At 51.3% G+C, this 14,843-nt stretch overlaps 1 protein-coding gene across 1 annotated transcript; it reads left to right on the forward strand.

Moving 5' to 3' along the window:
* Window positions 1-298: 298 nt before the first annotated feature.
* LOC105885648 (CD209 antigen-like protein 2) lies at window positions 299-4,361 on the forward strand. The gene is made up of 7 exons (XM_075998387.1): window positions 299-329; window positions 433-519; window positions 760-843; window positions 1,198-1,422; window positions 1,846-1,997; window positions 2,704-2,816; window positions 3,635-4,361. The coding sequence occupies exons 1-7, from the start codon at window positions 299-301 to the stop codon at window positions 3,831-3,833; spliced, it is 891 nt and encodes a 296-aa protein (XP_075854502.1). The 3' UTR covers window positions 3,834-4,361.
* The last annotated feature ends 10,482 nt before the right edge of the window (window positions 4,362-14,843 follow it).

Raw genomic sequence — 14,843 nt, forward strand, 5'->3', positions numbered from 1 at the left:
AAGTAGCTTTTGGTTACAAGTTATTGGATTTCCCCGACAATGTCCCCCAGCTCAACCATGCCATGGGTGGACCAGTCCTTCTCCCTCTTAACCCCAGGCCACCCCTCCCGGCCTCCCTGAAACTCCTATGGGGTCTGGCCAATTCTCTGACCCCTTCCACTTTCCGAGTCACACGTACCCACCACTTCCCTGTTTCTCTTCCTCAATGGGAGTAGATTTAAGGTGTATGGATGGTGGGGCGGGGAATGAAGGCCATGCTCCCCAGGAATCTTGAACACTGAGGGGACAGTGCGGGGACATGAGTGACTCCCAGCAGCTGGGTCTCCTGGGTGAGGCTGGGGTGGGACTCTGGGATCCAGGGGATGGGACCCAGGGGGTGGCCAGCTCTGGCCTCAGCGTGCCCAGGCTCTGAGTTGATGTCTGTTCATACAGAGGAGGAAGAGCTGAGAACCGGCTTCATCAGATTTTTTGCAAGAGACTTAGGATTCCGACGGATTTGTGGCCCGAAGAGCTCAGCAGGTAGAGAAGGTCCGGGGAGCAGGGAGGATGGAAGAGCCTCACAGACTCCAGGGGGCTGGCAGGTGGGGGTGGAGTCTGGGGTCCCTGGACGTGGGGACTGCAGTCCTGGGTCCTGGGGGAGTGGGGGAAGGGGTCTGGAGTCCTGGGTCTTGGGGGAGTGGGGGATGGGGCTAGGTTGTCTCAGGGCCAGGCTGAGATGGGGACACTGGCGTGCTAGGCCAAGCCTCCTCCCCCCTGCAGGGTGTCTGGGCCGCAGCCCCTGGGTGCTGCTGCTCCTCTACTTCATGGTCCTCACTGGACTCCTGGTGACCATCTTTGTCCAAGGTCAGCGGCAGGTTTGTGGGTCTCGGGCTTGTAGACCTGGCCCTTCAGAGGTGGCAGGTACACAAGGAACGTGGGGCTGAAAGCAGGCATCGGGTCCCTGGGCTTTCCAGGGGTCTCTGCCATGGCCCCTCCCACTCGGGGGAGGGGAGGGGAGGAAGGAGGAGAAGGAGGAGGAGGAAGGACCTGGCTCCCCTTGCCTTTCTGGGCCACCCTCTCAGGGTGTCAGTCTTCCTCAATTTCAAAGGGGATTAACCAAGACCTTGGGTCTCAGAATACATGGCCCTGGAGGCCCAGAGCAGGGCATGGCACACAGTAGGTGCTTAATAATTGCAGTTCCTTTTTTTCCTGGCACAGTCTCCAAGCTCCCCAACTCCCTGGGGCAGCAGCGATCCAGGCAGGAGAAGATCTACCAGGAGCTGACCCAGCTGCAGGCTGCAGCCCGTGAGTTTCCAGAGAGATCCAGGCAGGAGAAGATCTACCAGGAGCTGACCCAGCTGAAGGCTGCAGTCCGTGAGTTGCCAGACAGATCCGGGCAAGAGAAGATCTACCAGGAGCTGACCCAGCTGAAGGCTGCAGTCGGTGAGTGACAAGTCACCAGGAGTCCTAGGGCCTGACTGGGCCTCCATGGGCTGTGACTTTGCTAATGTCACCAACCCTCTCTGAGCCTCAGTTTCCACATCTGTGAAATGGGAACAAAGGGTAATGGGCACAATTGCAGTTGGTGTTCACAGGGAGCAGGTATACAGTAGGCACTCAGTTAAGCCAGTCTCCTGGCTGCCGGCCTGAGCTGCAAATGCCCTACTTGTCCCAGTCTGGAGGTGAGGGGGCCAGGACTCCTGGGTTCTCCTAGGAATGGGAACGTCTCAGGATGTGGAGGGGGGATGTCCCACCCAGCATGGGCAGTCAGGGAAGGGCCCCGACCCCCAAGGGCTTGAAGGGTGGCAGGTGCCAGACTTTGGGCATGCAGATCTGGGTCCCAGCCATGGCCACCTGCCCCAACAGACCACCTGTGCTGCCCCTGTCCCTGGGACTGGACATTCTTCCAAGGAAACTGTTACTTCTTCTCCAACTCCCAACGGAACTGGCACGACTCCATCAGCGCCTGCCAGGACGTGGGGGCCCAGCTGGTGGTCATCAAAGGCGATGAGGAGCAGGTACACCTGAAGGCCCCGTCCTGGCCTGGGGCATGCAGGGGGCCACTGGCCAGCGTGGCCGCAGGTGCTCAGAGAGGCCTGTCCGGCAGTGGGGCTGCTTGTTCACTTGGAAAGGCAGGAGGAGAAGGGTACACACAGGGGGTCCCAAGCACCTCGCAAGGAGGGACAGATTCTGAACACCTGTGAGTGCTTGGGGCGCACGGCACAGGCATGTAAGCCCAGCGGCGTGCTGCACACCCCCAACAGGCAGCTCTCTGGGGGAGTAAGTCGTCAGGTGTAGGGCTTGCCAATTTCCCTGGTGTAAACATTCCCACCGTGGCTGATTTCAAGTGACTGATGTGACCTCGCTCACTGCGCAGCTGAAAAGAGACGTGCTTGACCCCCAGTCACCGACTGGCACGCTCTGTCTCCAGAACATTAAAGCCCGTCATGAGTGAATTCACGCAAAACACAAGAAAATACTGTATTTCCGCGTGTGTGTGAGAGGCCAGCGGGGCAGGTAGGCGTGTCAGTCAGAACCCATGTGCATGGGACGCAGATGTGAGAGGGACTCGGACATGTGGGGGCCCCCGACCCGGTAGACTAGAGGCTGAAGGTTAGACTGAAAGCAGAACTTCCTGCCAAGAGGTGGGCAGGCACGGAGCCTGGCCAATGGGAAGCGGAGCTCCCCTCTGACTCCCCCTGTGTCCCCCCCGTCCCCTCCCAGAACTTTCTACAGCTGCAGAGTTCTTGGAGGAACCGCGTATCCTGGATCGGGATGTCAGACATGACCCAGGAAGGCTCGTGGCAGTGGGTGGACGGCTCGCCTCTTCCGCCCAGGTAGACCCGGCAGCAGGGGACACCTGTGGGGGACGGGCGGGGGTTCTAGAGCTTTCCCTGGGGATCCCGCCCCCCTGCCTGACCCCTCAGCGGGCGGGCCGTCTCAGCGCCCGACTGTCAGAGGAAGGTGGTCTCACACTCACGCCCAGACAGCGACGTCCACGTCGCTGCAAAGTCCCACCGTCAGGGCTGAAGCAGGAGCGTGGCGCCGGGCGGGTGTTTCAAGTATCGTGTCCGAATCGCAGTGGGAGGTCGAGTGAGGCCAAGGGCTCAGAGCCAGCTGCCGTTGTGAAGATACCTGGTCCCACTCCCAGATCCCAAACGCGAGCTCCCACCCCACCTGGGTGGGTCCCGGGGCGGCTCCTGAGGCCCAGGGACCGCCGGGCAGTGGGGCTCCGCGGGGAGGCTGGGGCGGGGCAGGGCGAGCAGCCTTAGAGGGGCAGTTGCAGGGGTGTCCCCGGCCCTGGGCGCAGGGGCTGCCCCAGCTGTCTGGCACCTGGCCCCGGGGTGATCAGGACAGGGGACAGGGGCCCGCACTGGAGAGCCCAGGAAGGGAGGGGCTGGGTGGGGGCTCCGGCTTGGCTGGTGCGTGTGTGAAAGTCACCCCACTGCGGGACAAGGACTGCTCCCCAGCAGGGGCACCACAGGGGGCAGGAGGCCGAGGCACCGTGTCTGGGGCATACTATGGGTTGTCCAGGGCAAAGGCTGTGCGGCAGAGGGACGCAGGCAGGTGCGGAAGCACCAGGTTCCCAGCAGGTGGAAGCGCCGCTCCTGTAGAGGGGCGAGGACGGACGCTCACGCCCCGCCCGCGCTTGCAGCTTCACCAAGCACTGGCAGCAGAATCAGCCAGGCAACTTCAAGAACGAAGACTGTGTGGAGCTTATAGACAGTGGCTGGAATGACCAGAAATGCAATGCTGCCAGATTCTGGATCTGCAAAATGTCTGCGGCCTCCTGCCCCAGCGAGCAAGGGCGGGTTCCCGCCTCCACCGCTGCCCCAACCCTGTCTGCTCAATAGCAGAACGTCCCCCACTCTTGGGGCAGGGTGCCTTCTCCCCGCCCCCAGACCTTAACAACGCCCTGGGTCTGCTCTCTGCAAGATTCCTCGTCCCCCGTGGGCCCGGGTCCCCTTCTGTCCCTCCTCCGATGCCTGGGGGTCCTCCTGGGTCAGAGGTCGTGCTTCCTGCCCATCCCGGGAGCTTTCGCAGTGGCCTGGTGTGGGCACACGCAGGGCGGGTGTGCTCCGGCCATCGACTCTGTCTTCTCTCCAAGATCAGAACGTTTGAGTGGCCATGTGTACCTGCCATGCCCCCGGGCTTCACCCCTTCCTTCCGCTCCCCTTCCACCTGCCATGTCCTGCGCGCCTTTGACCGAGCACTTGCTGCTACAAGAAGGCATCTTGCAGCTGGGAGCGCCAGGGAATGAAATGCCCAGTTACCCAGTGACACCCATAGATAGCATGGCACCCCCAACACCCCCCCACACCTATCTATTTTGTTGTTGTTCCTGCATCTCTTCTGTTTGACTGTTCCTGAGTTGCATCCTTTATAATGAATTGACACACGCAGACAAACAGTTGTCCTGAGTTCTGTGGGTCATTCTGGCAAGTTCCTGAACCTGAGAGGGGGTGGAGGGAACCCTCAGTTTGTCATCAGCCAGGTAGAAACGCAAGTGGCCCTGGCACCCCTGTGCAGCTGGCATCTGCAGCAGGTCCTGTCTTATGGGACAGAGCCCTGTCACCTGTGGGATTCTGGGTTGAACCCCAAACAGCCAGAGTGAGCGATAAATGCAATCCCCCAGACCAAGGAGACATGACGACTGATACGAACTGAACTGTGTTCTCCCCACAATTCACGTGTGGACCCAGGAGTGCAGTCCCCACCTCACACCACCCCGGGCCCCGGAAGGCCAGTCCCCATCCCTCACCCCAATCTTGTGGGACGGAGCCCTTTAAGTCTGGGATTCTGGCGCTAAGTCCAAGTAGCTACTGCGAGGGGAAAATTCAAGTTCCCCAGACTAAGGATGACTGGTAGCAACTGAAGTGTGTCCCCCCAAAATTCACCCATTGAAGTCCTAAGCCCCGAGACTTCAGGATGGGCCCATATTTGGAAATAGGGTTTTTGAAGAGGTGATGAGGTTACAGTGAGGTCCTGAGATGGGTGCTGATCCAATGGGACTGGTGTCCTCACAAAATGGAGAAACGTGGGCACAGACACCCGCAGAGGGAAGATGGGGAGAAGACACGGGGAGACACTTGTAGACACAGGTGGCCGTCTACAAGCCTAGGCCAGAAGCCCCGAAGAAACCAACCCTGCCCACGCTTTGGTCTTGGGCTCCCAACCTCTAGAGAGGTTGGGAGAGAGAGAATACATTTATTTCTGTCCTTCGAGTGCCTCGGCCAGTGGTGCCCTGGCAAACTCTGGCACTGACTGCATGCAACATGGGATCCCACGACGGTGAAAGGACACATATGGAAAAGCTGGTATTGCACCAATATCAATTCCCTCATTTGGGGACATGTGCATTGGTGATTCAAGACGTTGGAACTACAGGAAGCTGGTTAAAGGACATACAGAAATCTCTGTGCGGCCTCTGCAACTCACCTGTAAAGCTAAATCTCTTTCAAAATAAAGTTTGAAGGCCGGGCGAGGTGGCTCACGCCTGTAATCCTAGCACTCTGGGAGGCCGAGGCGGGCGGATTGCTCGAGGTCAGGAGTTCGAAACCAGCCTGAGCAAGAGCGAGACCCTGTCTCTACTAAAAATAGAAAGAAATTAGCTGGACAACTAAAAACATGTAGAGAAAAAAATTAGCCGGGCATGGTGGCGCATGCCTGTAGTCCCAGCTACTCGGGAGGCTGAGGCAGGAGGATCACTTGAGCCCAGGAGTTTGAGGTTGCTGTGAGCTAGGCTGACGCCATGGCACTCATTCTAGCCTGGGCAACAAAGCGAGACTCTGTCTCAAATAAATAAATAAGTAAATAAAGTTTGAAGAAGACTCAAAAACCCTATACAGCGGCAGTCCCCAACCCCCGGGCCATTTACCAGTGCTGGTCCGTGGCCTGTTAGGAACCGGCGACACAGCAGGAGGTGAGCGGCAGGCGAGAGAGCGAAGCTTCACCTGTATTTACAGCCGCTCCCCGTCACTCGCATCACCGCATAAGCTCCGCCCCCTGTCAGATCGGCGGCGGCGTTAGATCCTCATAGGAGCGCGGACCCTACTGTAAACTGCGCGTGCGTGGATCTGGGTTGCGGCTCGTTATGAGAATCTAACGCCCGAGGATCCGAGGTGGAGCCCAGGCGGTGATGCTAGCGCTGAGGAGCGGCTGCAAATGCTGATCGTCGTTAGCAGAGAGGTCTGGCTGCACGATAAATGCAATGCGCTTGAATCATCCCCAAAACCATTCCCTCCCCCCATTCCTGGTCCATGAACGAATTGTCTTCCTTGAAACTCGTTCCTGGTTGGGGGTGGCTGCAGAGGATTCCATTTCTATGAGGCATCTAGAGAAATTCATAGGAAAAGAAAGTAGAATGGGAGGCCGGGTGCGGTGGCTCACGCCTGTAATCCTAGCACTCTGAAGGCTGAAGCAGGAGGATCGCTCGAGCTCAGGAGTTCGAGACCAGCCTGAGCAAGAGTGAGACCCCCCCATCTCTACAAAAAAAAAAAGAAGAAGAAGAAGATGATGAAGAAAGAAAGAAGGATGAGGAGAGAAATAAATGAGGAAGTAGCGTTTCATAGGGACAGAGCTTCAGTTCAGGAAGTGGTACATTCTGAAGGTGGACGGTGGTGGTGTTAGCACAACAATGTCAATGTACTTAATGCCACTGCATCCTATGCTTAAAAGTGGTTATAATGGTAAATTTTATGTTATGTGTATTTTATCACAATAAAAAATAACTATCAAAAAATCTCTTTGGGGTTGTTATTGGGGTGGCATTGGTTTTAATTTGGGATCTTTAGGACGGAGAGCGCCCTTCCGTGATGAGGAGAGACAGAAGAGGGAAATGAAGGTTTTATTACTTACGGGTCCTGGGAGGTACAAGGCAAGTCCAGAGGCCACGCGGGGAGCTCAGGGAGCACTTGAGGGGACAGGGGAGAAAAAGAGACAGAGAGAGGCCCGTGAGCAATGCCTTTACTGGGGTCCATGGCTTTACCGAAAGAGATGTCCTGCAGGGCAGATTTCAGCAGGCACGGGTTCCAGGAGGTCACGCTGCGACAGAGAGGCGGTCGGTGGGACGCATCTTCTCTGTTGGAGCAGGATGGCAGGGGCGGCAGGCCAGTCACGGAGCCTGTGTCCAGGGAGGGGTCCCCAGGAGGAAGTTGTATGGAGCAGATACCCGGGTCGACCCTGCTGAGCAACTGAGAGGAGGTGGGGAACTGGAAACTGGGCAGTGGAGGAGCCCCGCTTCTGGCAGGAGAAGGTGCAGCTCGTATTCGGACTGGATGCTGAGGTGCCATAAAATTGTAAGAACGAACTACGGAGGCCGGTTGACCAAATAAGGTGACCAAATAAGGTCACAGGTTCCAGAGGTTAGGGCTTCAACAAACCTTTTTTGGGGAGATGCAATTCAACCCACTACACATCACACAATCTTCCTTTCATTCTTTTTTCTTTTTTTTGAGACAGAGTCTCACTCTGTTGCCTGGGCTAGAGTGTCATGGCGTCAGCCTCGCTCACAGCAACCTCAACTCCTGGGCTCAAGAGATCCTCCTGCCTCAGCCTCCCGAGTAGCCGGGACTAAAGGCATGTGCCACCACGCCCGGCTAATTTTTTTCTGTATATATTTTTAGTTGTCCAGCTAATTTCTTTCTATTTTTAGCAGAGACGGGGTCTCACTCTTGCCCAGGCTGGTCTTGAACTCCTTAGCTCAAATGATCCGCCCGCCTTGGCCACCAGGAGTGCTAGGATTACAGGCGTGAGCCACCATGCCCGGGCTCATTCTTTTACCATTGATTTTACCAAAAAATGGTCCTCATATTTCACTATTCACTAAGACATTTCTGTAGTATCCTAGAAATGGCCCCATCTCAAATTAAGGAAGCTTTATCCTATTTTTTGTTTACTAAGCACTTGTCTTCCCATGTTTATGGTTTTTTTTTTTTTTTTTTTTTTTGAGACAGAGTCTCACTTTTGTTGCCCTAGCTAGAGTGAGTGCCGTGGCGTCAGCCTAGCTCACAGCAACCTCCAACTCCTGGGCTCAAGCGATCCTCCTGTCTCAGCCTCCCGAGTAGCTGGGACTACAGGCATGCGCCACCACGCCCGGCTAATTTTTTGTATATATATATTTTTAGTTGGTCAATTAATTTCTTTCTATTTTTTTTAGTAGAGATGGGGTCTCGCTCAGGATGGTTTCGAACTCCCAACCTCGAGCAATCCGCCCGACTCGGCCTCCCAGAGTGCTAGGATTACAGGCGTGAGCCACCACGCCCGGCCTATGGTTTTGTTTTTTAAATGACACATCAGTACTAAAGAGACATATCTCATAATTATAATGTGGAGAGGACAAAAATTGCCAGAAGACAGAGACCACGTGGTGACATTTTTGTAAAGATTCCAGATGTGCAAAGCAACCCAATATATTGTCTATGGATCCATGCATGATTGAAGGATTTGTAGGCAGGCGAGCACTTTGGGAGGCTGAGGCAGGAGGATCGCTTGAGCCCAGGAGTTGGAGGCTGCAGTGAGCTATGATGATGCCACTGCACTCCAGCCTGGGCAACAGAGAGAGACCTTGTCTCAAATAAATAAATAAATACAGTATTTTAGAATAAATTTGCTAAGGTCCTCAAAGAAATTGATCTGGAATTTTGGTGTGGTTTGTGATTAATTTCTGAATTAATTTGGGAAGAGTCCCAAGTAGCTGGGACTATAGGCACATGCCACCATGCCCAGCGAAATTTTCTACTTTTTATAGAGACAGGGCCTCACTCTTGCTCAGGCTGGTCTCAAACTCCTGACTTCAATCAATCCTCCCACCCTGGCCTCCCAGAGTGCTAGGATTACAGGTGTGAGCCACCATGCCCGGCCTACAGCTTACTTTTTAAATTATGCTTATTATGTTTAGTATGGGGTCTGTCTTCCCTCATGCCCCACTAGAATGTTAGCTCCAAGAAGAGAGGAATTCGCCTATTACATTTTCTGATCTAGCCCCAGGTCCCCCATCAATGCCTGGCACAGCGCGGGTGTGCCGTATCTGTCGAAAGAAGGCAAGAACAGTTGCATTTTTGATGTGCCTGAGATGGTGGTGGGTAGACATGCACAACCTCATTTCTCCATCACAGCGTCCCTTGGAGGGATGCCCTGTCACTGTCCCCATTTTCACAGAGCAGAAAACAAAGGCTTCTAAAAGCTACGTAGAGCTCACGCTTGTAATCCCAGCGCTTTGGGAGGCTGGGGCAGGAGGATCACCGAGGCCAGGAGTTGGAGACCAGCCTGAACAACATATACAAAAAGAAAAAATTAACTGGATGTGGTGACACTGCACACCTGCAGTCCCAGCTACTCAGGAGGCTGAGGCAGGAGGATCACTGAAGCTCACTAGTTTGAGGCTGCAGTGAGCTATGATGATGCCACTGCACTCCAGTCTGGGTGACAGAGCAAGACCCTGTCGGAAGAAAGAAAGAGAGAGAAAGAGAAAGAAAGAAGGAAAGAAAGAAAGAAAGAAAGAAAGAAAGAAAGAAAGAAAGAAAGAAAGAAAGAAAGAAAGAAAGAAAGAAAGGAAAAGAAAAGAGAAAGAAAGAAAGAAGAAAGAAAGAAAGAAAGAAAGAAAGAAGAAAGGAGGAAAAGAAAAGAAAAGAAAAATAAATAAATAAAATGTCTTTCAGTAAAGTTTTATCATTTTCTTCATCTAACATTTTTAAAAACATTACTTCTGGGTGCATGTATATTCATATCCCATGGCTATTAAACAAATTTCTACAAAATGTAGTGGTATAAAACAACACAAATGCATATTCTCTTTATTTTATTTTATTTTATTTTTTCTTTTAATATTTAAAATTATAACTTTCTCTCTTTTTTACTTTAGCCTTGTTCAGAAATGCAAAAGCGCATATTTTCTCGGCCACTCTGTAGTCAGGAATCAGGGAATAGGCAGATCTCTGGGTTTCTCACCGGGCTGGATGCACCAGGTGGCTTTGGCCACAGGCTGACGGAACACAGAACACGCCCTTCCTCCGTCTCCCTCTGGGTTAGCTCATCTCCCGCACGTTGAGCCCGGGACCCTCCTGGCACTACTGCCCCCAGAGCCCGGGAAGGAGAGCAAGCCTGGCCACGGTGCTCAGCCCTGCAAGATAGGAGGCTCTGGAGTCCGCCCTGAAGGAGCAGCTAAGACTTCCAAGGAACACGCTTTTCTCCTTTTTTGGTGGGGACAAAACCTCCCTCAGTCCTCTAGGTGTCGCCAAACTTCTTGGAAAGGAGGCCTGGGATTGCACCTGTCATCCCAGCACTTTGGGAGACTGAGGCAGGAGGATTGCTTGAGCCTAGGAGTTTGAATCCAGCCTGGACAACATAGCAAGACCCCAATACCAAAGTGAAAATCTAGAGAGCAGCAAGAGAAGTGATTCATCACATACTAAGAATCCTCAATAATATTAACAGGTGATCCAGACAAACTAGATGTGTTTTGAAAATAATAATATTATTACTGTAATAATTACAGCTGGTTTCTCATCAAAAATCATGAAGGCCAGAAGACAGTGTGATGACATATTTAAATTGCTGAAAGGAAAAAAACTGTCAACCAAGCATTCTATATCTTTCAAAACTGTCCTTCAAAGATCAGGAAGAGGCCGGGCGGGGCGGCTCACACCTGTAATCCTAGCACTCTGGGAGGCCGAGGCGGGCGGATTGCTCGAGGTCAGGAGTTCAAAACCAGCCTGAGCAAGAGCGAGACCCTGTCTCTACTATAAATAGAAAGAAATGAATTGGCCAACTAGTATATATAGAAAAAATTAGCCGGGCATGGTGGCGCATGCCTGTAGTCCCAGCTACTCGGGAGGCTGAGGCAGGAGGATCGCTTGAGCCCAGGAGTTGGAGGTTGCTGTGAGCTAGGCTGACGCCACGGCACTCACTCTAGCCTGGGCAACAAAGCGAGACTCTGTCTCAAAAAAAAAAAAAATCAGGAAGAAATTAAGACATTCCCAGATAAACAAAAGTTGAAGGTGTTTGTGACCACTAGCTCTGCTTCACAGAAAAGAAATGTCAAAGACAATCCTTTAGATTGATATGATGAGACACTAGGCAGTGCCTCAAAGTCAAATGAAGAAATAACAACCTCCAGGAAAGGTAAATACATGGACAAATATAAAAGCCAGTAGTATTGCATTTTTTTAAAAAGTTGTAACTCCTTCCAGGCCTTCAGAACGGAGAGCAACACATTTCTATTGTTTATAAGATACCCAGTTTATTCTATTTTGTTATAGCAGCCCAAAGGATCTAAGACACTAGGATAGCTATGATTTTTAAAAATAACAAGTATTGGAGAGGAAGTGGAGAAACTGGAACCCTCATGCATCGCTGGTGGGAATGTACAATGGTATAGCTACTGTGGAAAACAGGTTGGTGGTTCCTCAAAAAGCTAACGATAGAATTACTGTGTGATCCAGCAATTCCGCTCCTAGGTATCTACCCAAAAGAATTGAAAACAGACTCAAACAGATACTTGTGTGCCAATGTTCATAGCAAAATTATTCACAATAGCCAAAGAGTGGAAACAACCTAAGCATCCATTAACAAATGAATAAACAAAATGTGGTTTATACATACAATAGAATAGAATATTATTAGATATTATTAGACATCATTATTAATAGAATAGAATATTATTCAGTCATAAAAACTAATGAGTTTCCGACACAGGCTACAACATGGATGATTCTTGAAGACATTATGCTCAGACACGAAAAGACAAATATTGTATGATGCCACTTATATGAGGTACCTAGGATAGGCAAATTCATAGAGACACAAGGTGTAATAGGTGATACTGGGAGCTGAGAAGTGGGAGAAAGGCATTATTGTGTACAGTTACAGGGTTTTGTTGTAGGAAAATGGAAAAGTTTTTGAAATTGATCATGTTAGTAACTGTGCAAAGTTGTGAATATAATTAGTTGCACTTAATTCTATATGTAAAAATGGTTAAGTGGTAATTTTCATGTTGTATATATTTTACCAAAACCTAAAATCTTAAAAAAAAAAAAAAACAAGAAAAAAAAAAAAAACAGCAAGCACAAAAGCCAGAATACTTCTTAAGGTGGAAGTTCTAAACCTCCAGGGCATCATTTCTGAGGCGTTCTGTTGGTTAAAACAAGACACAAGTCCAGGTCACATTCAAGTAGTGGCAAAACAGCCTTTACCTCTTGAAAGGAGGAACTACAATTATTGTCACCATTTTTGTAATCGGTGTGACAAAGTATGGGTTCCCAGTCCACATTGATCAGTATTCATAACAAATGAATTTTGAGTCCAAAGCTTAATCTAGAAAAAAAAATTTTTTTATCGTGGTAAAATTTGTTATTGGCTCAATGCTGGCAGAACAAAGAGTCTTTTAATGAACTCAAATATGCAGAATTTGGCTCCAAAGAAATGACACCCACCCCAAAAATAAATCACAATGTTAAAATTGACAGTTTGTAAAGATCGTATAAAAACAGCCCAATGAATGCATGAAATGGTTGTTGTAAAAGTCACATGAAAAAAATGTTCCTGATAAAAACGACTTCTATCAGATAAAGATTCAAAATTGAAAAATTTTGGAAACAGTTTCACTGCCCCAAATAGAAAAATGATCCAGAAATTGAATTGGCTAAATGCAGTTAATGATGGGAAAGTCTTTTCCAACAGAAATCTGTTGGGTTTTTTTTTTTTTTCTCACTGTGCTTATAAAAATGGAATCAAAGTGTCCCCAGAATAAAACCATCCTCTGTGTGAAAATGGTAGTGTGAGAAGGAGAAGGTCGAATGTCCTGTGCATCTTTCCTGTGTTTGATTTTATCGTCAGACACCAGCTACTGGCTATGTCCCAGGTAAGGACCCAGGAACTAACTGGCCATGACCTCTTCTGGGGTCAGGGTGGGGGGCCCTGGACCCCACCTAGGTCTGAACTTTCCAAGACCCACTCTGTCTCCGACATTCCAGCTACTATTCTAGAACCAGAGGCCCTGGGTTTTTCTGTTCCTCGGAAGCTGTGGCTCATACCAAACCATTATTCTCTGAGGAGATCACTCCTGAGAAGATCTGGCATCTGCAGTGAACCCCAAGACTTTGACCCTTGTGATGGCTCCTTAGTCCCCCACACTGAAGGACCATGGGCAGCCAGTTCAGGGATTGTTGCTTGCTGATCGTTTGACCCCTACCATGTCCTGGTCTCACACCTGCCCTTCTAATGTAATTAACACCCCACATCCCATCACTAACAATGTATAGCTGGGTCCCGGGCCCACTCAGGAATTAGAGGACAAGGTCAGTGAGATTTAGCTGGCTTTAAAGGCAGGAAGGTAAAGATCTGTTCTGGAAAAAAAAAAGAGGGGGAGAGGAGAGGATATGAGAGTGGCATTGTAGAGTGGCATTCTATATATTTTTATTATCGAGGTTTTCAGAAATATTTTGGGGCTTTTGTTAACAGTTCCGAAATGGTTTTTCCCTTTATTTATTTTTGAGAGTCAGGGGTGGGGGTGGGGGTCTCACTATATTGCCCAGGCTGGCCTCAAACTCCTGGGCTCGAGCCATCCTCCAGACTCAGCCTCTGGAGCAGTTAGGAGGCTAACTGCTAACTACAGTGTGCACCACCCTGCTCGAATTCCAGAATAAACGTGCAATGTACATAGGAAGAGGGAGGGAGAGAAGGAAGGCATACAGAGGTGGAGGAAAGGGGGGCAGGAAGCATAGCACGCTTGTATATCAGCCCCCAGGACCAGACAGAACCCCCTACTTAGATCTAGAGAAAGGTTGAGATCTCAGACCTTAGGAAGCCCTGAAACGCCACACCCTGGGTCCAGCTCTCCGGTTCCCATTCTGAACTTATGACGTCACCCTGTCTTCTATGACAGAGCCGTTCCCCGGCCTACCCCCCTGCTCGGTTTTGCTGGCTGTCGGTGACTGCATGTCCCTGCATGTCCCTCCCCAGCAAGTGATCTCCACACCTCCCTTTCCCTGTTCACAAAGAGTCATGGGCCCATGAATTCATTTATTCATTCACCAAACATTTATAAGCAGTTCCCATGTGCAGGGCCCCGAGGCTGGGGACCTAGGCGAGGCCAGACCAGGCCCTGCATCCCCACCCCCTTCTGGATGGGGGAGGTATGAGTCTGCGAGGGTGGGGCACGGGAGGGCCGCGTAAACAGTGGTCACAGTGCGATCAGAGCTTTGGGGGAGGAACATGCTGCACTGTGAGCTTCAGAGAAGATACTTAATCTAGCCCCCGGACTAGAGTAGGGCAGGAGAACGGCCTGATCCTTCTGTGCGATTCCCCCAACCCCAGCCCCAACCGCGCAGCTCCCTGCGCAGAGCCCGGCTGAGACAGGATGCATTCCCATCACCTGCACCTTACTCTGAAGACTGTCTGGCAACGCCCCTTCTGAGGCCCAACCCACGAGCCCCGCCCTTACCTGGCCCCGCCCCATCATTGGTCTAGGCCACGCCCCTCTCTTAGCCCCGCCTTCTATTTCATTCACCCAGGCCTCATGCCCAATCTCCCGGGACGCCAACCTCACACCAATCTCACATAGCCATTGGTCAGAGAGTGTCATTTTCCCACCCTCCTTCAGTGTCATTGGCTCCCTAGGTGTCAATCTTCTTTATAGTGCCCCTTCAGTTGCCAGGGCCGAGATTTGAGGGGCAGATAATAATGGATGTCTCAGGACGTCTCGTTATTGGGCAGAAAGCCTGGTCTTGGGCGGGGCTTAGTGCCAAACGCTTGGCCGCCTCTGCCTGGGGTTGCTCTGCGGAGGGGCCGCAGCCTTCCCTCAGAGACACACCCCTCCTTCCTCGCTATTGGCCCTACCAGGTGTTAATCAACAGTAATCTTCATTT

Source organism: Microcebus murinus, chromosome 27, assembly GCF_040939455.1.
Source record: "Microcebus murinus isolate Inina chromosome 27, M.murinus_Inina_mat1.0, whole genome shotgun sequence".
Classification (NCBI taxonomy): Eukaryota; Metazoa; Chordata; class Mammalia; order Primates; family Cheirogaleidae; genus Microcebus; species Microcebus murinus.